The 24,910-nt window shown below is 45.9% G+C and overlaps 1 protein-coding gene and 1 pseudogene across 1 annotated transcript; both read left to right on the top strand.

Moving 5' to 3' along the window:
- Positions 1–9,830: 9,830 nt before the first annotated feature.
- Positions 9,831–12,365, top strand: LOC136509267 (uncharacterized). Its single transcript, XM_066504080.1, has one exon. It carries the CDS (start codon positions 9,831–9,833, stop codon positions 11,610–11,612), a length of 1,782 nt encoding a protein of 593 aa, XP_066360177.1. The 3' UTR covers positions 11,613–12,365.
- A 3,812-nt stretch (positions 12,366–16,177) lies between these two features.
- LOC136508536 (DDT domain-containing protein PTM-like) lies at positions 16,178–24,578 on the top strand (annotated as a pseudogene).
- The last annotated feature ends 332 nt before the right edge of the window (positions 24,579–24,910 follow it).

The raw sequence follows: 24,910 nt of genomic DNA, 5'->3' as shown, positions 1-24,910 counted from the left end.
TGCGCAGAAAAGACCTGTGTTGGTCTGTGAGGGCTCTCTATATCTTAGAGAAGCTGCCAGATGTAAGCGGGCCCGGCCTCGGAGAGGTGGGACGTTACATTGTTTTTGGCCAATTAGCATGTAGTCCTGATGGTGGTAACTCTACAAGGAGCAGTGTTGCTAGTGTCAGCTCCAAAGTGCTTGGGACTGAGGGTGCTAACTTAGATAAGACCAGTTTGAATGGTCTTAACACTCAAACAGTTGGAGATGATTCTGGTCTTAACTCTCAAATGGTTGGAGATGTTTCTGGTAACTCACAAAGGAGCAATGCTAATGGTCTTAACTCTCAAATGGTTGGTAACTCACAAAGGAGCAATGCTAATGGTCTTAACTCTCAAATGGTTGGAGATGTTTCTAGTAACTCATAAAGGAGCAATGCTAATGGTCTTAACTCTCAAATGGCTAGAGTTGAAGGTGGTAACTCACAAGTGAACTTTGATAACTCACAACTGAATATTGGTTCCAACTAGTCCTCTCAGGATCCTCCAAAAAGAGGGAGAGCGAAAATGTGCAGGACCAAGTACAAAATACCTCCACGCAGTGGTAGAGTTCAGCTAGAACCTATAGGTCATTGGTAAGTATATGATATCAATTGTGATTAACATTGTAGTTCTTTTCATTCTGCTACATATGTTTTTTGTATATGAAGCTGAATAATTGATTTGTTGACTTGTTTACAACCGCCAATTCAAATATGTTGATTATAACCCTAAATGTTGCAAGTACCTCTCACAGTTAGGAACTATTCTCAAGCGAGAGTACCTAGGTATCGTCAGAATATATGATGAGAAAGGCACAATTGTGCAAGTAAAACCAACATTTTCATGGAATGATTATTATTGGAAAAAGAACACAGAAGGAATCTGCTGTGTGACAAGAGTGAAGCAGGAGTTCTGGGTATTACACTAACTTATTCAGATTATTCTTTAAATCTTTTTTCTCCATTTCTTATTTCTTCAGTCCAGTGCATTGCATCCTGATTGCATAATTCTAAAAGGATTGAATATTCACTAGGCAAGATTAAAGAATTTGCAGTCAGTAATTTATTTGACTTGTCTTGCATATGCAGAGTACGTTTACATCTCATCTACAGCATAGGGCACGTGCTGCAAAAAATCTAGAGAACTATCTAGTCAAGAGAGTAACTAATATGATGTACCAAGTCCGTTTGGAGGCTGTCAAGAAATGGTGTCATAGAAATAACGAAGAGTGTGATGATACTCGAGCCCGCACCATTGAACTAATATAAGAACAGTACTTGACTTGTCGGGTGGAGTGGTGCAACAGGGCAGTTTGGGCCTTGCTTGCCAAATATTGGACTTCTGATGAGTACAAGGAAAAGAGACGCAGAGGCCGACAATCACGCATGAGTTGTGATGATCCAGCTCAAAATAGAGGAGGTTCAAGAAATTTTGCAGAGACACAACAGTTCTTGGTATGACAAATGCTTGTGTCTTGATTATTTTAGTTAGGAACCGTTGAAAAAATCTATAGCTTATAATTCTTGTGCAGCTTATAATTCTGCAGCTAGCTTATTTTAGTTGTGACAAATGCTTGTGTTTTGACTATTTTAGTTAGGAACCGTTGACATCTGTAGCTTATAATTCTTGTGCAGCTTATAATTATGTAGCTTATAATCTGTAGTTTACAATGTCTGCTTGCTGCTTATAACTGACACATGCATAATTTGTGGTTTTAATCTTACAGGAATTTAAATCTGGCCGTCCACAGAGTGGGATAAACACATTTGCTGCAATGAAATTTGGAGTAAAAAAAGTGGATAGCACTGGAAGGAGTTCTCCAATCCCTAGCCAGAAAGCACAAAAAAGATTGGTATGCTCTGCACAACATGCTTTCATTTGTTCTATAAACTGAATTGAGGCATCCTTTGATACATTTTCCTATTTCTATGTTAGGATGAGTACATGGCATTAGCTCCGGATGCAAATTCACAAGAACTGGATGGAAGAGCATTGTACACTAGGACGTGGCATGAAGCATGGCCGCGTTCCAATAGGTGATGGTGCTATGGATAAGGCAATTGTTCTAGCACATTCCAAATCTGTATCCTGATCCTGATCATTATGAAAGTGTGCTACAAGAAAATACACAATTGAAAATGAATAATGACATACTCACTGAGGAAAATAGAATCCATCGCGAGCTATTCAAGGTAATAATTTTTCCATTGTATCTGCAATTACTGTGTCCTAAGCATACAATTTCATTTGGATACTTTCAATTGTAGAGTGTGTTTGATCGGATAGGTGTAGAACCACCTGTTGAACTGCTTCAACATCTACAAGACCTTGATGCCCGTCGTCATCAAGTTACATTATTTATTGAATTTGTTTGTGCAATTCATATTCTTTATTTTGATCACAATTCATCTAGAGAATTAATATTGTTTCATGGCAGAATGCCAATACGAGTTGCAGCAGTGAACAAGTGGATTCTTGTTGATTAACAATGTCATTTTTTAGGTTTTATGTTCATGGTAAGGTAGTGAAGAAAAGCTTTGATTGGCAGATGCCTATTTTTTAGGGTTCTCATCTACTATGTTGTTTTAATAATACAGCAAAACAGCCCTCAGTTATTTGATATTTTATAGTAGGCTCTTAGAGATTGAAGACCAAACTTTTATGTTCCAGAATTGTACAAAAATATTTCAATATTGCCTTTTGCAGGCTACTGGGTCACATGGAGGCTCTCATTCTGTTGATGAAAGGCGCAGCAACGACAACACTGATATGACGAAGACGACGATGATGACTACAGCTACCATGAAAGCGATGATGATGACTGCAGCTACCATCAAGGCAACGATCATGTCCAGTAATCCAATGAAGACGATGATGATGACCACATTGAGGACGATGATGACGATGGTTGTCTTGAAGATGGTGATGATAGCAGCTCCTCCCAAAGCGATGATGATCACCGCTCTACTGAGCAGTGACTATGCATGCAGACAAACTAATTCCAACAACTCCAAGTGACTGCACAATAGGATGTGGACTTTCTTTTGGGTTTATTGATTGGTAGGAACTAAGATGATATTAGGTTGATCTTTTGCTAAGTGCAATATTGCCTTATGAACTGTGTGCAGTATTTGCCTTGTGTATGTGCTGCTATCCTGCTGACATGTAGGATGATACACTGTTGCTATCTACCTAAGTCTTATATTTGCAAAATGGACATGTAATGAACCTATGGATATTGGATGTGTTATCTAATCTAGCACTGGTTTAGTTTAATTGTGGCCTCTATCCTGATATTTGTTTTGGTCTATATTTATAATGAATTATCAATATTTTCTTGGCCAATTAAGCCCCTGTGCCATGCATTACCTTGAGGGTTAGCTGCCAAGGAAACACATTATTCCTTGGGGGTCGAAACCCTCGAGGAAATTGCTATTTCCTTGAGGGTGTGAGCCCTCGGATAAAGCTATTGTTTTGACGGTTCATTTGTGTTACCTTGACGGTGCTAACTCTCAAGAAAATATGTATCCTTGGGGCCCAACAAATACCTTGGCGGTAACAAACCCTCAAGAAAATATATATCCTTAGGGGCCAACTATATTCCTTGGGGTCGTCAACCCTCAAGAAAACGCATATCCTTGAGTGTTGTTACTTTTTCTTGGCGGTGTTAAAAATTTGACCACTTAAGTATTTCCTTGGCAGTTGAACCCTCAAGGAAATGATTTGTCGCGGCCGGCACTCAAGAAAATAGCTATTTCCCTATCTCTCTACCCTTGGCGGCCATTCCTTGAGTGCTAGCCGCCAGTATTGATTTCCTTGGCGGTTTTGGGGCTTTCCTTGAGGGTTTTCGGCCCTCAAGGATATTTGGGTCTGTGGTAGTGCAATAACAATTAGTTAGTGATTATGCACACTAGGAAGGGCATCAATTACTCAACCGATTGTGACTTCTAATAAACCTGTGTAAGATGATCACACCAGGAGAGGATGTTTGTTATTCTAAACTTAGTAAATCTATTAGCATAAAGTATGGGTGTTAGTACAATTTTTAATGAAGTCAAAACTATAGGCTATAATAAAGGGTCTACGATTCTAGATGTGACTGCAAAGGGAGTCTTAAATGTTTAAATCTAAACTTATAGCTTACTGCTTTGGTTTAGAATCTTATTAAATGGAGAAAACAAGATCGTAGAAAAGTTTATTGTCATAGTACTTTTTATGAGTGGAAGTTGTTACCCAATTGAAATATGAAAGATGTTGGTCAATCTATAATGTTCTAGGTATTAATATACACCAAGATAGCACCAAATAAGTATTAGGATTATATTAAAAAATGGCATATTGAGTATATTCTGAAGTAATATATCACGAATAAGTGTACGGTTGTGCCTATTCTATTTGCATAATGCAGTAAGTTGATTTATCCTAATAATATGATAAGAATAAATTAGAATCAGAAAGACATTCCTTATAGTACTTCATTTGTCAAAAACCTCATGAATGCTTAAACTCTGTACTAGTCTAGACTTGACATTTAAAAAATCAGGATATACTTGGTAAAACATTAGTTTAATTCAGAATAGGTCTACTAGAAGGTACTACGGAGTTTTGAAATATTAATAGGACACCAAAAGTTGTCAGGCTCACTTATGAAGATTACTAACTTTCATACGCCAATTTTGCACAATATGTATAACTCCCGTTACGTTATGACGCTAAGTTCATGACACAACAGGAAGAGATTGCCTCATTCATAGTCTGCCGCACTTAGGACTTGTTTAGTTCCTCCCTATAAAATTTAGTCCTTATCATATCGTATGTTTGGACACATGCATGGAGTATTAAATATAAATTCAAAAAAATAACTAATTACACATATTGCGACTCTGCGAGACAAATTTTTTAAGTCTAACTAGTCTATGATTTGACAACGTGGTGCTACAGTAAACGCATGCTAATGATGGGTTAATTAGGCTTAATAAATTTGTCTAGCGGATTAACAATGACTTATGTAATTTATTTTATTATTACTATCCTATGACATCCCGATGTGACACCCCTAAATTTTAGTCCCTGAATTTAAACACCCCCTTACCTCCACGGAAATGGCTGCTGAACACTCTAAAACACCCTTCGATTCCTTCGCTTTCACAAGCTCCGAGCAATGAACAGAAAAGACAAAATCAAAGCCCGCACGCTGTTCCTTAACAATCCTTTTCCGGCACGGCAACCACCAATCTGCAAGCCCAGATCACAGACGCCGCGACAAGTACCTGGTGACGAACAGGATGCAGATTCCTTGACCAAACTTGACGACTGAAGATGCAACGGAGAAAGAGGTGTTCACTGGTCTGGTCAAAAGGCGCACGGTCCGTTGTTGGTTGTCCTGTAAGGTACAAGGTAGGGAGGTTGTCACGTTGCTGCCTGTCGAACGGCCAACAAGAACAACACCCATCTATTGGCGCCTTCCTTTTTCAGAGCTACTTGGCACCACGCACCAGGTAGCTAGCAGATGGGACGCATCCGGCGGCAGATGAACTTGTCTTCCGTGTAAGGAGTTGATCAGCCGGATGACTCACTGGCTATACAAGTTCCACTTTGCCAGCAGTCAGGGCACGCTTGATTGTTGAATGTTTTTTATTTTCTCGAGTCCTTGACCGATCCTGCAACGCTTCCGCAACCATACGACGTTCTCTCGGGTACTACTACTTGGGTACCGTCTTGAAGACATGCATATGTTGGCAGCTAGCCGTCTGGACTGATCACAGGTGCTTAACTGCCGGCAAGTCCAACCTTTTCTGTGGCTTGTACTATTCCACTACTGAGATTTATGATATCAAATAGATATACTATGAAAATATAATTAATAAAGAACCTAATGATATTTAGTTGGTATTATAAATGTGATTATGTTATCATATAAATTTAGTCAAATTTGAGATACTTTAACTGTTCAAGAGACTTATAATTTGGGATGGAGTAAGTACTTCGTATCTCCGGCCGGCATGTGACAACACCTGCGGCGTCTCTATGGTGTGTTTAATCTATGGCTCCTCCATATGACCAGGAGCAAATCGTCAAACGGCGCTGCTGCTGCGTCCCGCTCCATCGGAATCACGTGACGTAGTACGTGCCGTGGGGCGCGAGCTCGTGACGCATGGACAACACAGAGGCACCAGGCCAGGAAGGAGCAGGGGCGCCGCTGCGCTAGGGCGGGGAAGGAACAGGGGCGCCGAAACTGGGAAGGCCGCTGCACCGTCGGACGTGCGCGGTTCACGGAAGGGTGGGAAGGGAAGGGAACGGAACGGAACGGATATAAGGCCTTCTGCAATGTATGCCTTGAGCGATGCCAAGTTTGGAGAGAGAAGGTTTAAGCGCTACTTCCAACACTGCAACGTGTGGTGCTAGTTCCAGAAAAATGGAGAGGGGTGCAAGCAGTTGCGCCGGTGCTATCTTTGTTTTTTAATGGAGGGAAGAGAGAAAGAGCCTGTGCTTCGGGCAAGGAAGAGAAGGAACCGGCATTGGCTTTGTTTTTTTTTAATTAATATCATATGGGGTGCGCTAATGATGCGACATCACTCCCACGCTGTGGCCTTTGAAGCTCGTTGCCAAAATCTTCACCGTGGGGTCAATTTTTTTTAAGGCATCACTCCACACCATGGAGGGCCTAAGGTCGGGGAGGGTGAGACCCACCGCAATCTGTGAAAAAATTATTCTGAAATTTATGAACAATTTGACATATATTTCTCTGATATCTACAATTTACAGAAATAATTTGTGATTTTTTCTAAAATTTTTTTGTTATATATAGAAATAGAAGTTATGTTATCCCCAAATTATATCACTCTGTCCAATAAATTATACTGAAGAAACCATTGTAAATATAGTAATAACACGGCGTAAATATAGTTATAAGGTTATGTAAGTGTATGAGTAAAATCCAGTTGTTAGAAGGGGCCAAAACATTAAGTTATTGCCTAGATAGGTCCTTAATATTAGATTAGAATATTAGAAGATAGATAGATCGAGAGTAGAGAGTAGAGAACAGAAGAGATTAAGGTAGAAGAGTTTACAAGCTCAAACACAATGCGCATTGCCATGACAAGCGCTCCTGGCCCGCTCCGTCCAAAGGAACGATGAAGTTCGATTCGATCGGGCTCGGGAAAAACGACGACGACGAGAACACGGCTAAAGGTGTATGACCTCACTGAATAGGCAACATAGCTTGACCACGACGATGCGCATCCATTGCTCTGCTTTGTAAAACTCCAACAACAAAACAACCAGTCCCTGAAAACAACACTACCATGCATCACCTTCCGTTGCTCACGAGGCGGCCTAGATCTTAATCGCAAAAAAAAAAAAAAACGAGGTGGTCTAGATTTTATCGCCATTAGAGCAAGTATAATAAGAGACTGTAAGTGGGCTATATGCTGACGTGAAGGAGAGAGGAGAGGAGAAAGAAGAGAAGCGGGCTATAAGCCTACAGCGAGCTTATGCACAAGAACTAAGAAGTTCTGTGAGACAGGTAAGTGGGCTGTAAATCGGCTAGCTATTATACGAGTGGGTTGATAGGTTGGCTGTAAGTTTTCGTACAGGCAGCAGCTGGCTATATTATTAGCCTTGCTCTTAGTTGACGCAGAAGTGCATAACCACAGTAATGACCTTAAAAATGGAGAAAAAGGTGATGTTGGGCTTGGTGTGACGGTTGGATCGAAGATTGCAAAACATAGGAATAGAGAAAATTACGGGAATCAGGTAGATCGCTAGTGGCAAAACAAAGGAAAGCAAAAATGTACTCCGCTTTGCAAATTGGATGCACTGAAAAAGTTAAACTGACTTATAATTTAGAATGGAGAGAGTGGAAAACATATACAAACAGATATTTGGATCAGAGGAATTTGACAACATGCAGATGACCACAGCACCATGAAGCGAGTATGGTTAAACATTCTTTCCTTTGCACTTCCACTCACAGACGACGTTGATGCATGTATGGCAAACACACATAGCATGCGCTTTTGTCTTGGACTTCATGAAGCAAATAATCCAAGAGATTTGGGTAGTTGTTTTTTTCCCTCCATTTTGCACATGGAAGCAAGCCCTTCCTAAGAAAAAGAAATCATGATTCCTTTGTTCCAAATACCAAAACAACAAACCTTTCCATAGGAATATATTCCTCCATGATTCTTTTAAAATTCTTCCAATCCAAACACAGCATAGGGCTGTATCATCTCTACTTGGTACTGTGTAGCTGGAAGCTATTAGAAGCGAACACAGCCATTACATTTGCATATCGAAGCCATTACATTTGCTGCAGAAGGCATTGGTATATATAGTGACAATTCCTCGTCCGGGCGCTCGTTTGCTCGCACCGCCAGCTCCCATGCGACTCACCCACGAGAGACGGATGAGGACGTCATCCAAAAATGACGCCCCACATATGAGGAGAATATTCTCCTTAGGGACGGTTCTGTCACCAATCGCCCTACAACCAAACATGCTCAAATCGAGGACCGACTCGCCCCGATCATCCTCGGAACCAAATGCACAGTCACAGTCCAACGCACTTAACTCCGTGGACATGCGGTTCCTTCCCTTCCGGAAGCTCCAACCAACGAACAGAAAGACAAAATCAAAGCCCGCGCGCTGTTCTTATCGATCCTTTTCCGGCACAGCAACCTCCAATCCAATCGGCATCCCATCTCAGACGCCGGGATAAGTGCCCGGAGACCAACAGGATGCAGAATCCTTGACCAAACTTGACGACTGAAGACGCAACTCAGCAAGAGGTGTTTCGGTGGCTTGAGTTTGTTTGGTGCACCGTGCACAAGCACAAAAGCGCACCGTCCGTTAGTTGGTTGTTCTGCAGGCTGTGTCGTTGCTGCCTGTCCAACGCCCAAGGCCCAACCGGCCAACCGAACAAGAAACTGTCTTACGTGTAAGCAGCCAAAATAATGATTGGCTATACAAATTCCAAACCCTGTACATGCGTCGAACACTTTTGACAGAGTTGATTGTCCCGAATCCATGACCGATCCTGCAGCGCTTCCGCAACCATACGGCGTTCTGCTGGGTACAGTCTCGAAGACATGCCTGCGCAGACATATGTTGCCAGAGCCAGCATGTTGGCAGCTAGCCGTCTGGACTGGATCGTAGCTGCTTAACTGCCGGCAAGTCCAACCTTTTGTGTACTACACGATTCCACTCCGTCGTTTCTCCGGCCGGCGTGAGTGTCACCCGGAAATCAAGGACTGCGACACACGGGGCGTCCTACGCGTGCGTTTGTTGCTGTACTCCATACGAGACCCGAGCAAATCGTCAAACGGCGCTGCTGCGTCGCGCTAGCTCCATCGAAACCACGCGACGTCGTACGTGCCGTGGGGCGCGAGCTCGTGAGTCGTGGCGCATGGACAACACAGAGGCCTCCAAACGACGTCCCCGAGCCGCGACACCCGCACGGAGACACGCCGGGCCGCGCAGCCTGTCTGCCTGCACCCGGACGTCGACGCCCTCTACCGACCCGCGGAATCCCGCCTGCCAACTTGCCCGTTGCCGCGCCCGAAGCGCCGAATAATCCCCTGGCGATGCGGTGCCGCCGCGCTCGGTTTCAACTCCCACCCACTCGCCACCACACTGCCCACTGCCCACCACCACCAATGCCGCTGCAGCTTTCCTATGCTCCTCCTCGCCCACCCCACCACCACCAAAGCCGTTGGCGCGCAGGCAGACGCCTTTTGACCCCCAGTCCCCCACACATAGCCCAACCACGCCCACTCCGAGGCTCCGAGCGCGGGGGGAGGGGTCGAGGGGATGCGGAAGCTGAGCGTGCCGCGGGGCGGCGGGGAGAAGGTGGGGGTGCTGGCGCTCGAGGTGGCGGCGCTGATGTCGCGCGCCGCGGGCCTGTGGCGCGCGCTGGACGCCGACAGCCTCGCGCGGCTCCGCGGGGAAGGCATCCGCCTCGAGGGCGTGCGGAGGCTCGTGGCCGACGACGACGCCGCGCTCCTGGCGCTCGCGCTCGCCGAGATGGCCGCGGCGTGCCGCGACCTCTCCCGCGACGTGTCCCGCCTGTCCGCGCGCTGCGCCGACCCGCTGCTCCGCCGCTTCGACGCCCTCTTCGCCGCGCTCGTCAAGCGCGGCGCCGGTGGCGGCGGCGACCCGCACGGGCTGCGGTACGCCGCGGCCAAGAAGATGGACCGCAAGGCGCGCAAGATGCAGCGCCTGGTGGCTGTCACCGCGCACCTGTGCCACGAGCTCGACGTGCTCGCCGAGCTGGAGCAGCAGCAGCAGCAGCAGGCCTACCGGCCGCGTGCCCGTGGCGGCGCCAAGGGCGCCGCGGCGGTGGCGGCGGGGAGCAGCAGCCGGGCCGAGTGCTCGCGCCGCGTGGCCAGGCAGAGGCAGGAGGTGGAGCGCCTCCGGGCGGCGTCGCTGTGGGCGCGGACCTTCGACTACGCCGTTCGCCTGCTCGCCAGGTCGCTCTTCACCATCGTGGCCAGGATCATCGAGGTGTTCGACCTGGAGCCCGTGGCCCTGCTACTCTCCGCCTCTGCCTCCGTGGGCGACGACGACGAGGCGTCGTCCAGGGCCTCGCGGCTCTCATGGAGCACCTCGTTCGTGAGCGGCAGCATGCAGCTGCAGTCCATGGTGTACCCTTCCGACGCCGTCATCGCCGCAGCCGCTGACGCGCCTCGGAAGACGATGCTTCTGCGTACAAGGTCCGGCAAGGGTACCGCCACCGGCGCCGGCGACGCGCGTCGGTTCTTCATGTCCAGGAGCAAGAGCCTCAGGCAGCAGCTCAGTCTCAGGTGGCCGGGGGCGGCCGGCAAGCACCTCATCGGCTGCGTCGTCATGGATCCCAGCAGGTCTCCGGGCAGGGACGGGTGGAACCACGCGGACGACGCGGCTCATCTCCCGCTGAGCTTCAGCTACGTATCATCAGCCGGCAGCGCCGCCGACGACTTCAGCGGCAGCGGCATCATCAGCTTCCACTGCCAAGCGGCGTCCGGCGGCGACGCGAGGAGGAGGCACTCGACGACGACGACGACGGCCGTGTTCGCCTCCTCCTCGCGCGACGTGGTGACGCACCCGCCGGAGTCGTCCCTGGGCGCCGCGGCCCTGGCGCTGCACTACGCCAACCTCATCATGTTCATCGAGAAGCTCGCCGCGTCGCCGCTCCACATCTGCCCCGACGAGAGGGACACGCTGTACGGCATGCTTACCGACCGGATCCGGGCGTCCCTCAGGGCGCGGCTCAGGCGGCCGGCGGCGCTCGCCGCCACGACGCCGCCCTGCGACGACCCCGTGCTCGCCGCCCAGTGGTCGGACACGGTGCGGAGGATCCTGGCGTGGCTCGCGCCGCTCGCGCACAACATGGTCCGGTGGCAGGCCGAGCGGAAGTTCGAGCAGCAGAACGTGGCCTTCGGCGACGACGCCACCGTGCTGCTGCTGCAGACGCTCCACTTCGCGGACCAGAGGAAGACGGAGGCCGCCGTGACGGAGCTGCTCGTCGGTCTCAACTACATGTGGAGACATGGGACTGACCTCGAAGCCAAGGTCATATTGGAGTCTGCGGCGGGTCCGCGGCGACAACTATGATGATTGGGCAGGGTGTGTTGGTGACATGCATGTGTCAGTATCACATCTGAATTATGAACTACATGTGGAGACATGGGACTGAGCTTGACGCCAAGGTCCGATTGGAGTCAGCGGTGGGGCGGGGGCAACTATGATGATGATTGGGCAGGGTGTGTTAAGTACAAACATCACCTTTCGGACAAAGCGACCCGTTGCTAATTTTGCTCTGTCAGCCATGATGGTTTCTAGGTTGACAAATCTGGCCGGTGCTGATTTATTGTGAGAGAAAAATACTATACCATGATTGATAAGCTCTGGCTGAAACCATCTAGTGAACAGGCTGACTATCGCGGGCATCAAGGAGTGGCGGAGGGAAGGGGGGCTGAGGGGGGGCCTGGCACCCCCAACCTTCCCATAACTCCCATAATACACCCCTAAATTAGGTGCTTAATTATCTAATTAGCTAGTTAATGATATTTTTAGTACTATAATTTTGTTGTTGTTACTCCATATTAATATCGAATAGTATTTTAGATAAATAAAAATTAGGTCTTTCTAATATTTTCTCCATATCTTTTTGTTTTCGTTATTGCTTATCAAACATTAATTTGTCCCCATACCACACACTCTAATTAGCTAGTTAATTGAAATCAGTGCTTTTCTTGTTTAATCCTTCAAAATTGATCTTCAATTGGCATTAGCGAGTTTGGTCAATATTTAAAATTTAAATGCTACATAGTGGTATGATGTTTCCGTTTAATCGTCTACCGTTTAAGTGACCGTTCTGTCTGAGGCTAAACGACAAGTGACCGCTTGTTTGCCATTTAACATTTAGGATCTAGTGCTAATTAGTTTTGGCCCTGTTTAACTACTTATTATTACCGTGATTCTTTTTTAGTCAAAGAATTAGATTGATCGGGTAATGATAGAGGCCTAAGGCTAATTAAACTCCCTTTATTTTTTAGTTTTTTCTGCTTTCTTTTGTATCGTGTGTATACATTTTGACAAATAAACGTTTATTTGTGTGTTATGTACATCTTTGTCGCGTGTATACATTTTGACATACATGGTTGTTGCCGGTTTGTACGGTCCCCCTATGCTCAAATCCTAGCTCCGCCCCCTGGCATCAAGTGTGCCAGTGTAATGGATGCTGCTAAAATTGTCACGGTCTGTAGTTCAGATAGGTACTCTCGTGTAAAGATCGACTCCTACTATGTAGCTAGTGGTATTTGTACTAATAATAAAGGAGAAACGTCATAGCTGTTTATCCGGAACATTTTCTGAGGTAACAAGGAGGAACCTACTTAGCTGGTCAAAATTGTCATCTGACAACTCATGACTAAACAGTTCTAGACTCTAAGGGCAGTCACAGTGTATTAAAAAAGTACTTGCTCCATTCTAATTAGTATAAGATGTTTTTGGCTTTCTCAGATACATTTGTTTATATATATATAGCTAAAGTGAATGTATCTAGAAAAGACAAAACATCTTATAATTTAGAACGGAGAGTGCAGCATTAAACAACAAATATCGCAACAGTGATGCACCTTAGCTATTGTAAACTCATCCTATAAGTTTCCGACAAGTCTATTGTAGGCTTACGATGCGACCGTAACGAATAAAAAAAATTCTTTCTTCCTCTTCTTCTAGTTACTTCACGCCCATGCTCTGCAAAGCAGCACCACCATGCACCATCGTTGTCACCTGTTGCGTCGTCATCACCGCCAATGTAGAAGATAGGTGTCCTCCTGGCATCATCGCCTGCGGCGCCATGCCCAACGAAGGTATCTAGGAATGTCTGAGGAGGAGGAAGAGCAGGTGGAGGGGAGATGACAGTTTTTTGATGGCGGATGACAAGACGTTGAGCTCGGGGCGCCCATACCTCTCTACATGAGGGGTGTTGACAAACACAACAAGGACGAGGGAGGCTGCCGAGGTGTAGGGCGTGCCATGGTGCACGCCTCTATGGTTGACGCTAGCCGATGCGACAGCAAACGCAGTGGCGGTGGCGAAGTAGATGGATGCGGGGGAGGGGATGAGAAGCAGATGAGTCCAAAGTTTGCAACCTATGCTAGATTGATGATGTAAGTGTCAATGTTCTTTATTGTTTCAGATATGATGTGAGCATTGGCTATATCAAGAAAAAAAAGGTAGGAAGAAAATGGTGAAAGAGGTTTGGATATAATATCATATTTTTTATTTTAGTTTATTTTTCGTGTGTAATCTAGGTAGTACGGAGTACTTTTATTGCATGCCCGCTGTCATTTCAGTTCGATTTTTCTTGGAAATAGCGTCCCTAGGCGATGGACTGGAAGTGTCATTTCAATGCCCCAGGTTTCGTCTGAAATGAACCGGCCCAACTCGATGATACGGTCTGGTAGCCTTGTAAAGTTGAGCCCGTATAGAAGTTTTCGGCCTGAAAGGAACAATTCTGGTATTTTCTTTAGCCCGGTCCAATCCGAAGTGCCTACGGACAATCTTTGTTGCAAAAACGACAAAGGGAGAAGAAAGATGCATTAACATATCAAGTGGGCTTATTATCATTTACAAATTCAAACTTGTAGCGGTTTCAGCCCGGTTGTGGTTTATGCTTTGAAAATTCGCCTTTTTATTATTTCTCATGTTAAACAAATTATTATTTGCCTTCCAAAAGAATCACTTTTCAAAAAGAATTTTGACGGCTATGAACTTAGACATCTGCAAAATAAGTTCCGATTTTTGTGTTCAAAATTTGTGTTAATTAAAGGTTCAAACCCAATTTCAATCCACTAGTGCTAATAGTTAGTAGTTAAGATTAGTCCTAGTGGATCCAAACACACTTGCTAATAGACAAACTAACTGTTAGCTAAGGACCTGTTAACTATTAATTTCATTAGCGGCTTTTGGGCCGCTAATAGGTGGGGCCATAGGTGCCAACCACCTATTAGTAATTTAGGCCAGTCTCAATTGGGTTTCATGAGAATTTCATGGGCATGAAATAAGTTGATATGTCATAGTATTGATGAAGAGATATAAGATAAAAATTTCATGGGATGAAATGAGTTTTATGGGGATAAAACTTGTTTGCACTGTTTCCAATGCGTGGGAGTCTTCATAGGCATGAAATAAGTTGATATGTCATAGTATTGATGAAGAGATATAAGATAAAAAATTCATGGGATGAAATGAGTTTCATGGGGATAAAACTTGTTTGCACTGTTTCCAATGCGTGGGAGTCTTCATAGAATTTTGCTTCTAGGATTCGAGGGATATTACCATATAGTTTTTGTATTGATTTTCTCATTTTAAGGGTTTGTTTGGCAGAACTCCCTATGCAACTCTTATGCTAATTCTAAGGGAAGCTCTACAAAACTTTTGTGATAGAGAATTACACCCATGGCCAGAGTTATGTGGAGTTATTGTTTAAAATAATAAACTAGGATGCTAGGAGCTAAAAAACTAGCTCGCTCACTTTCGCTACTTCTGTAGCAGCAGCAGCAGCAGCATTATCGACCCTGATATTTTTTGTTGATTCATTTTCCACGGGTAATCAGTTTTGCATAGAGTTAATCCTAGAGATTCGTTTTCGGCCGTGGAACTGCTTGTTCTTGAGAATTCGTCTTAAGAATCAGAACCAGAAGAGGATCTACCAAACAAGGCATAAGATTCAGAAAAGTCTACGTGAAAAAGAGTTTTAAATTGTTGAGAGACAGTTCTGAAAGACACAAACTTTTCAGCTCCATATAGACAACAATGCATTAGTTTTATGTAGAACTTTTACACCATCCTTAGCTTTCCCTATGGCCTACAACTAAACATCAAAGGTACCGAATTGCAGCATTTCCCTAGTTCACGTATGTAAGGAGCGTGCGTGGAGACGTGTTCAGAGAGTTCAGTACAGTGTATATGCAAAGAAGGATATATAGGCTAGAAGCACCGTGGGGCAAGGGGTGCACACCTTTGCCTAATTCACCAGTGGGCAGGGGCACAAGCGCTACATCCAAAGGAACCGCGAGCAGGAGGCGAGGAGCAAAACCCAAGCGAGTGCTACGCGGCACGGCCGCACGCACAGACCGAAGCCCGGCACTTGGCGCGAGCCAACCGTTGCCCTGCCCTACCTGAGCAAGCAACAAAAACAACCCGACGGGCAGCTCAGCTCCCTCCACCCGGGTTTTTTTTTGAATTTGAAAAACTCGCAGCACCTCCCTCCCTCGTTCCCTCCTCCAGCCTCGCGGCCGTCGTCCCGTGCCGGACTGGTGGTGGAACGCAAGCTGACCTTTCTCAGCCAGGTCACGACGAGGACTGCACATCGAACCGGGTCCGTTCTCCGTTGCCCCACCCGCGCCCGCCACCCGCACGGCCCCACCTGGCAGCTTCGCGAGATCCCTTCCCTCCGCGTGTGGGTCGGGCGCACTACTCTCGGCTCGGCGCCGACCCGACCCCGAACGCACGACCCGAGAAGTGCGGCACGGACCGGAGTGACGCGAGCCAGGCTAGTGCGTGCGTGCGAGTCGGTTGTGCGGCTCGGCCCGGGCCTTTTGCCTTTCCGGCCGTGTTCCGTTCCCTCTTCCCTTCTCCTCCCTTCATCTCCACCTCTTCCACCCAACTCCTCGCCGCGCGCTGCCGAGTAGGGTTTGCAAGCCCCGAAGCATCCCGCCTCACCATACCCCCCCGCACTACCTCGCTCCATCCACCCACGCCTAAGCAACAGGGCGAGATCGGCAGCTACCAGATTCGTCCCAACCACACTCCACCCCTCTCACCCCTGCATCGGCGCCGCCTCTCCCCGCTGCCGCTGCCGCTGCCGCTCCACAAGCCCCGACGGAATCTCTCCCGGTGCCGCGCGATTCGCCGCGGGGATGGTTCGGTAGGGCCGCAATAGCTAGGGTTCTCGCGCCCGGTTCCGCCATGGACGCGGAGCCCCACCGGGAGGGTTCCGATCGGTCGGCCGCCGACGCTTCCCCCGCGGCGCCGGACGGTGACGAGGCGATGGTGGGGACGGCCGGTCGCGTTGCTGCTGCTGCGGAGGAGCTTACCGCGGCCATTGAGGTGGTGGCGGCGGAGCGTGGGCGTGATGCGGAGACCTCGGCGAGCGAGCCGGGGGTCGAGGCTGACGAAGGTGGCGCTGCGGGCGAGCAGCGTCCTGCGGCGGCTCAAGCGGACGAGGTTGATGAGGGTGGCGCTGGGGGTGAGGAGCGGCTTGATGGCACTGCAGCGAATGGGGGCAGCATTGAGGGGGAAGTGCGAGATGTGGCTCCTGTGGCATCTGAAGCGCGGATGCACGAGGACGGGGGTGGCCCTGAAAGCGAGGACTACACTGCAGCTTCTACGATGAGGGAGGTGAATGTGGGGAGTGTTCTTGGGGCACCGCAAGATTTGGCTCCTGTGGTGTCTGAAACGAAGATGGAGGTGGATGGCGCCGTGGCAAAGGAGCAGCCAGATGGTACTGCAGCGAATGGGGCAACTGAGGGCAGCATTGCGGGGGAAGTGGATCCTGTGGTATCTGAACAAGCGGGGATGGAGGGGGATGGGGGTGGTGCTGCGAGCAAAGACTACTCTGCGGCCTCTACTGTGAGCGAGGTGAATGTGGGGAGCGTTCTGGGGACATCGCAAGATTTGGCTCCCGTGGTGTCTGAAATGAAGATGGAGGTGGATGGCGGCTCTGTTCTGGAACGAGAGGGCAATGCTCAGGAACAGGATTGCGCTGCGGCAGCTGTGGCAAGCGAGGTTAAGACAGAGGAAGGTGATGGCGGAGTGGTGAATCAAGGGACTACGGCACCTGCTGGGGGCATTCAGGCGAAAGAGGAGGTGGGGGAATGCTTGGTGGGGCGCTACATTGGCCGGAGCGCTCCAGGGCACGCGAGGATTCTTATTGGGAAGGTTGCATCCTATGATAGCACGGCTGGGGTCTACAGCGTGGTGTTTGAGGACGGACATACTGAGGAGTTGGGGCTTCCTCAGCTCCGGGAGTTTCTACTGTCGGATGATAATGGTGCGTTAGGCATGAAGGTGAGCTGCAGGAAGAGGAAGCTAGACTTGCTGGTTTCGTCAGGGAGTGCCTCGGAGGTCAAAGAGCCAGCAAGTACTAGGCAGAGGGTTGATGGATGTGAGATGCCTGCCAGGCCTGATGAGCTGCAGCATAGCGCGTCTAGCTCGGATATGTCTGAGGATGTTGAATCTTCGAGTAATTCGTCGGATTTCACTAGAGAAGAAACATCTGAGCCATGCCCTCCTGTACAGGCTGTGGAGTTGCCTCCATCATCAGGAGACATTCCTGTGCCAGAAGAGTCCATAAGTTCTCTCTTCTCTGTTTATAACTTCCTGCGATCATTCAGTGTGCAGCTGTTCCTGAGTCCATTTGGGCTGGACGATTTTGTGGCGGCCATTAATTGCAGCGTGCAGAATAACTTGTTGGATGCTGTGCATGTCTCGCTACTGCGGGCACTGAGGCGGCATCTTGAATCTAAATCTGCTGAAGGATCTCGACAGGCTTCAGATTGCCTGAAGTACTTACTCTATCAACCCACTTTTAACCACAGTAACTATTTCGTAGGTGTTGTGTTTCTGTACTTAAAATTCTGACATTATTTCCACTTCCCATGAACTGTGTGTAGGTACCTGGATTGGACATTACTAGATGCATTGACATGGCCGAATTTCTTACTGGAGTACCTGTATGTGATGCGTTCCATTAAAAATCTAGGGGGGAAGAGTTTTGGTAGAAGCCTCCTAGTTGCCGAATACTATAAACTTCCTGTTGCCATGAAGTTGAGGGTGCTGCAAATACTCTGCGATGATGTGAATGAATCAGAAGAGCTCAAAACTGAACTGGAAAATCGAGTAGGCTACAATGAGGAGATGGAATATGAGATAGAATCCAGCGTCTTTCAGGAGGCTGCTTCAAGAGGAGTCTCAACTAGAGCTGCAAAGGCCTCAGCTTACAAAGATACGAATGATTTCCTGAATCTCGAAAATGCTCCAAATGTAACAAATCCAGAAACTGCTGTAGCAGTACTGTCCCAGGATGGCAATAGTGATGATTGCCGAATATGTGGAATGGATGGAACTTTGGTATGCTGTGATGGCTGCCCATGGGCATATCATTCGAGATGTATTGGTCAAAACAAAGCTTTCCTTCCTCAGGGTGATTGGTTCTGTCCAGAATGTGTGGTTAACAAGCTTGGACCAACTTCTTCAAGAATTGAGCGTGGTGCAAGAGGAGCTCAAATGTTTGGCATTGATATGTGTGGGAGACTATTCTTAGGAACCTGCAACTATTTGCTGGTGTAAGTTCTTGCAAATTAATCATGCAATACGTTGGTTTAGTGGTTTACTAACGATTTGTTTCCTTTGTATTTGTTCCATCAAATACTGCAGGATTGAAACAGCTTCGGATGCAGAGTCTTATGCTTACAATCAGTATGATGTTGCCAAGGTCCTCCAAAGACTTGCTGTCTCAGATGCATATGTGGACATATGCAGGCAAATAAAGGACTACTGGAAGCATTTACTAGGTATAATTCATAGTGAGAGATCAGCAACAGGTAAAGAAGTTGGTGTGAACCATACTCCAAGGTCCAGTATGTTGAATTCTATTCCAATAAAAGCAGGACATGGAAGTGTCCGGACAACTTTAAAAGATGGCGGGGACAGAGAAACAGCAGCGCTTCCTCAAACAAATGTGCAGCAGAAATTTGTGGCTAATCAGAGCGTAGTTTGCTCAGCCGAAAGCCTGGAGGAACAAAAATGCAAGTCAAGCTTTGGTGCTGTCACCGAGAAGAATGCTGAAGTTTGCAAGCAAACTGTGTCAGCTCAGAATAACGTACATAATGCACATAGAAATGGAGCTTTTGGACCACCTGTGGTATCCTCAATTTCTCATCAGAATGGATCCATTGTAACAGGTGTGTCTAACATAGCACAGGCGCAGCCAGCTCAGAGTATATTCCATCCAGACTCATCCACGGTTTCTGCGACAGCAGGATTGTTTTGTCCATCTTCTCAAGGTAAACACCACCTTCAGCTGTTTCCTGAAAGATCTGGAAACATGAGTGGTGGCAAGGCAGCAAAATTATCTTCTTTTAAACCGCAAGCTTACATGAATCTCTACAATCATGGCAACATTGCAGCATCTGCTGCTGCCAATCTAGCTGTTATTACATCCGATGAAGGTAAAGTTTCAGCATCCCAACTGACTGCAAAACCAAGGAAGAAAATGGCTGCAGACAATGCTCTACAATTGAAAGCATTTTCTTCAGCAGCCACACAATTTCTTTGGCCAAGTACCGAAAAGAAGCTTATGGAAGTCCCAAGAGATAGATGTGGTTGGTGCATTGCTTGTAGAAGTTCGGCGAGTGGAACAAAAAAGGCTTGTTTTCTTAACATGGCCACCACAAATGCTGCTAAATGCTCTGCTCGAATTCTTAGTGCCATGCGCGTCATAAAAAATTCTGATAGCCATTTTCCTAGTATTGTTGCTTATTTAGCCAACATGGAGGAAAGTTTGCGTGGCCTCTTGGTTGGTTCACTACAAGACATGCAGCAGAAAAAAAGGTGGCATCAACAACTACAAGAAGCTTCCAACTGCAGAACTGTAATACCCCTCTTGCTTGAGGTGAGCTGTATTTTTTTTGTTGGGCATCCTTTGGTACTTCTCAATATTCTACAACTAAGTTGTGATATAGCATATATCACTCTGAATGCTGGCTGCGTTGGGATGGGCATCAAATATAATAATATTTTTCAGATTTCTTATTCAGCTTGAGCTAGATACATAATATCCCTGCATGCATTTTTTAATAAAGGAAATTAACTCTAAATACATTATTAGAAACTAGAAAAATTGTTCCAAAAAACCATTGATATTTGACTCAGAAATGACTACAGAGGCGTTTTGTGAAATAAAATGATTCAATACTGAAAGATATAGTAAATTGCACTTTGCCCATGTAAAGCCATATTCTTTCACTTTGAACTAGGATAAAAGCAGAAGAGCTATTGAAGGCTATCTACCCAAATAATAATTTGACCATTACACTTGGCTCCTGAAACGAAAGTTTCATGAGGTTTCATGGTTTTCAATCATGTTATATGAGGCACCATGAAGGTTTTAACATAACAGGGTGCAAAATAAAATTATTTGTGCAAAGTGAAACAAAGAGTAGTGTACCTGGTGTAGAAAGCAATTTACTTGAAAAGAAAATTACCCTAATAGAGCCAATGCGATAACTCATGAACATACAATATACGACCAAGGTGATGAAAGAACAAAAAAGTTGCAGCAATGCCATCTAGTGCTTAACTGGCACAACTTTTGGATAATTAGAAGGCCTAGATGATGATATATATTGTAGGCAGAACAAAAGAGTGGATATATAGTAGCTTGCCTAATGCCATAATATTGTATACTAATTGCTTCTGGATAATCAAGTTGGATATGCAATAAATGCTAATTATGCTATTGAAAAGAAAGATAAATAGCCTAGCTGAAAAAGCTATTGCCATAAATGGCTGTGAGATGAATTTGATTGTTGTTGTTTTAAAGATTGTTACATATTCTATGCAGTTGGAAAGCAATATCCGTGGAGTAGCATTTTCTGCAAGCTGGTTGAAGCCAATAGACGATTGGCCTGTGGAATCTCCTGGTCCATCAACGGGAGCATCTCGTCCTGCACAATACCAAAAACGTGGGGTTGGTGGAAGGCGTGGCAGAAGACGTTCATTGGCATCCGAATCTGGTACTGCTACTGATGAGGACAACAGCTGGACTTGGTGGACTGGAGGAAATATTTCAAAACGTACTTTGCAGAGGGGGGCTCTTCTACATTCAACCATAAGAAAAGCTGCTCGCCAAGGTATTACATGGTTTAACTGTTAGTAGTCTTATTTCATCCTCTATCAGTGTCCAAGACATGAACAAGTTGACTTGTTTTGTCACCTGCTAGGTGGTAAACAGAGGATAGCAGGTTTATCTTACCATGAAGGTTCCAATTTTCCAAGACGATCTCGGCAGTTTGTCTGGAGAGGATGTGTTGGAATGAGCCAGACTTCATCTCAACTTGCTTTGCAGGTTTGCACTTCTGTCCTGATGTTGCAAAGAGCAGTACGTTAAACCTACTTTAGCATGAAACTAATATTCATTTCTCTCAGGTTAGATATCTTGATGCCCACATCAGATGGAAGGAATTCATCCCTCCAGATCAAATTCCTTCAGATGGAAAAAGTTCTGATGCAGACTTTTCTGCTCTCAGAAATGCTGTAGTCTGTGATAAAAAAATAATCGATAACAAGATAAGATACGCACTTAAGTTTCGCAATCAAAAGCATCTTCCTGTGCGTGTGACAAAAAATATCTTGGAATCGGAAGGTGATCAGGATGAAAATAGCAAATTGTGGTTTTCTGAAAACCATGTGCCATTGTACATGTTGCGAGAATTTGAGCAGCACACCTCCCTGCCTACCCCAGGAATTTCGGACTCTAAATGTTTTACCAATTTATACCCAAGGCGAGTAAAAGCATCTGCTGAAGATGTCTTTTCTTATCTTTTTCACAAAGGAGAAGTCTATCCCTGCACCTCATGCAAGAAGGATGTTATCTACAGGTTTTTCTACTTCGCCTCTTTGTTATGATAATAAACTGATTATACATTTATTATTTTTGAGATGCTGACCTTTTGTATTTTGGTTGATCACATGCAGGGATATTGTTAAATGCAGCACTTGTCAAGGTATGGATCTATGTCGTGCTCTTTAGATTATTTGTTTTCAAAATTTGTCCTTGTAATATTCAAGAAGACAATTGACTGATTTCTGATATTTCGAATACTTAGTCACATTGTTGCTATCTAAAAATAACTTTCAGGTAATTGTCATAAAGAGTGTACATCAAATTCTGTTGTTAACAAAGGAAGCAGTGCTACTTCCAGTTTGATATGCAAGTTATGCCTCCAGAAGCGGAATCTTATGCTTACTAGTTACAATACAAATCCAAGTTATTTCCGGCCTCAACAGAAGAGTAATGGCCAACAACCAGTGACTGCTCCCAGAATTGTGTTTAAGGTTAGTTCTTCCCATTCCGGTGAACCTACCCCCAAAGTGGAAGCCCAGCTAGTTGCAAAGGTTAAAGCACAGCCATTTGCGAAGGTGGAAGCTCAGCCAACTATGAATGTGAAAACCCAGCCAGTTGTGAACGTGAAAACACAGCCATTTGCGAAGGTGGAAGCTCAGCCAATTATGAATGAGAAAGCCCACCCACTCGCAAAGGTGGAAGCCCAGCCACTTGCAAAGGTGGCAACTCAGAGTATCACTAGTGTCCAAGCTCTGCCAAAGACAAAAGCTAAAAAGTCAAAACCTAAAAAAGTTCAAGCGATCACATATTTTGGTCTCGTATGGAAGAAAAATAAGAGCGACAAGGATGATGGAAGTGAGTTCAGGGCAAATGATGTAATCCTTAAAAGCAAGGATAACATAGGTTCATCAATAAGACCAACATGTTGTCTCTGTGACAAAGCTTATTCTCCGGATTTGTTGTATGTACGCTGTGAGAAGTGCAGAAGTAAGTTTAGCATTTCTGTAGCTTAGAGCATTATCCTTTTTGTGTTATCTTTCAGTTTTTTTTTCCTAACATCTCGGTATTCCCTGCATACAGATTGGTTTCATGGTGATGCCTTGCAACTTGATGAAGAAAGGATTGGTGAGTTGGTTGCATACCGGTGCTGTAGGTGCCGAATGAGAGCCATACCGCATTGTCCTCATTCTGATGGTTGTACAAAGCCTGAACCAGAATTAAGTGAGCAAACAGTTGCTACATCATCTCAGTCAACTATGCTATCTAGTGAGGAGACTTTTGCTTTAGCAGATCAGGACCCACTGCTTGCTTCTTATGGGATAGTTGAACCAATTGGGGATGATACAATGGACATTGATTTGTCAATGAACATGGCAAGCTTTGGCCCTGGAAGTAACCAGAAGCTGTCTATAAGAAGAGCACAAGCAAATAGTATCTGAATACCTTGATCAAGCTGGTAGACCTGTGAATGAGTATAATATCCAGAATCATCCTCCAGGGAATGGAAACATCAATTTCAGCCATACGAATGGAATTTCATTTTCAGAGGCTGACAGCGTTGATGCTTCAGAGCTATTGGGGTGGGATTTTTCACAAGGAGTTGCATATGCTACACCTCCTGATTTCACTGCTAATCACCAGTCGAATGACACTAGCTGTGGCAGCTTTGGGATGGACGAATATGAGCCCCAGACTTATTTCTCGTTCACCGAGCTACTTGAAGCTGATGATACGCAGCTTGACAATGCCTTTGGGATGTCTGCTGGTCTGCAAGGTGATGGCAATGGCACAGGAAGCTTTGTTCAACAAGGAGTTGGTTTTGATGAATTGTCTTTCATGGTAGAAGATGGAGCTTCAAATATGAACTTCCCAACAAATGACCCCACCCCTGATGAGGTAGCATGCAACAAGTGCATGAATACTCAGCCACCACCTGATCTCAAATGTGCTGTCTGTGACCTGCACATACACAGGCAGTGCTCACCGTGGGACCAAGGTGAAGAGCCTGTTGACAGCAGCAACTGGAGTTGTGGTGGTTGCCGGGAGTGGCGATGATTAACTTTTGAACTTCATTGCATCTGTTAATAGTGGCAGCTGCCAGCTGTTATCACAAGGTAAACATACCGACATTCCATACCAGATTTCTGTTAACTACAATTTGTGGCTATAGTTCCTGAGCAAGCTTTCTTTTTAGGTGGAAGGTACCTGGCGCAGTGCGACATAATCTGTATGAAAAATTTCCACCAAGCTGTCATGCAGTGCTACTGTTTGTTCGGATGCTGTGGGGTTGGTTATTTGACCAAAGTTTAACCATCATACAGTTAGCGTAGTAATGACTGCTGCAAGGTTTACACTGTACATACTAAAGGATGGGTCAGCGAAGGCCTTTTGTGATTTTCTCATTCTTTAGGCTGCTTTTTTTTTTTGGGGGGGGTGGGGGTGGGGGGGAGTTTTAGAGCTAGGAGGATGCTGCTATCAACAAGATGTATGGTTCTGAAAACCATATTCATGTAACCGTATTACCTTGGATTCTCTTGCTATCTTTCAAATAGAAGTATCTCTTGTTCAGAGGCCATGTCCACGCATATGCAGCTTTGCTCGATATATTTGCCCTTGCCGCTTGGCGCATACGGTACACTGGTGCGAGCCTGTGGAAATGCAGCACTTGTGCTCAACCTTTAATGCTTTGAGAAATTTGAATTGTAAAGCTGACGTGGGTGTTTCGTTTTGATATATTTATGTTTTTCCACGTTTCGTGTAGAATCAACACGGG

This window comes from Miscanthus floridulus, chromosome 15 (genome assembly GCF_019320115.1).
Source record: "Miscanthus floridulus cultivar M001 chromosome 15, ASM1932011v1, whole genome shotgun sequence".
Lineage (NCBI taxonomy): Eukaryota > Viridiplantae > Streptophyta > Magnoliopsida > Poales > Poaceae > Miscanthus > Miscanthus floridulus.
This window is presented reverse-complemented; position numbering and strand designations above follow the sequence as displayed.

What these genes read in the sequence shown, in the direction of transcription:
- LOC136509267 (XM_066504080.1), top strand. Translation starts at nt 9,831, where the DNA reads ATGCGGAAGCTGAGCGTGCCGCGGGGCGGCGGGGAGAAGGTGGGGGTG.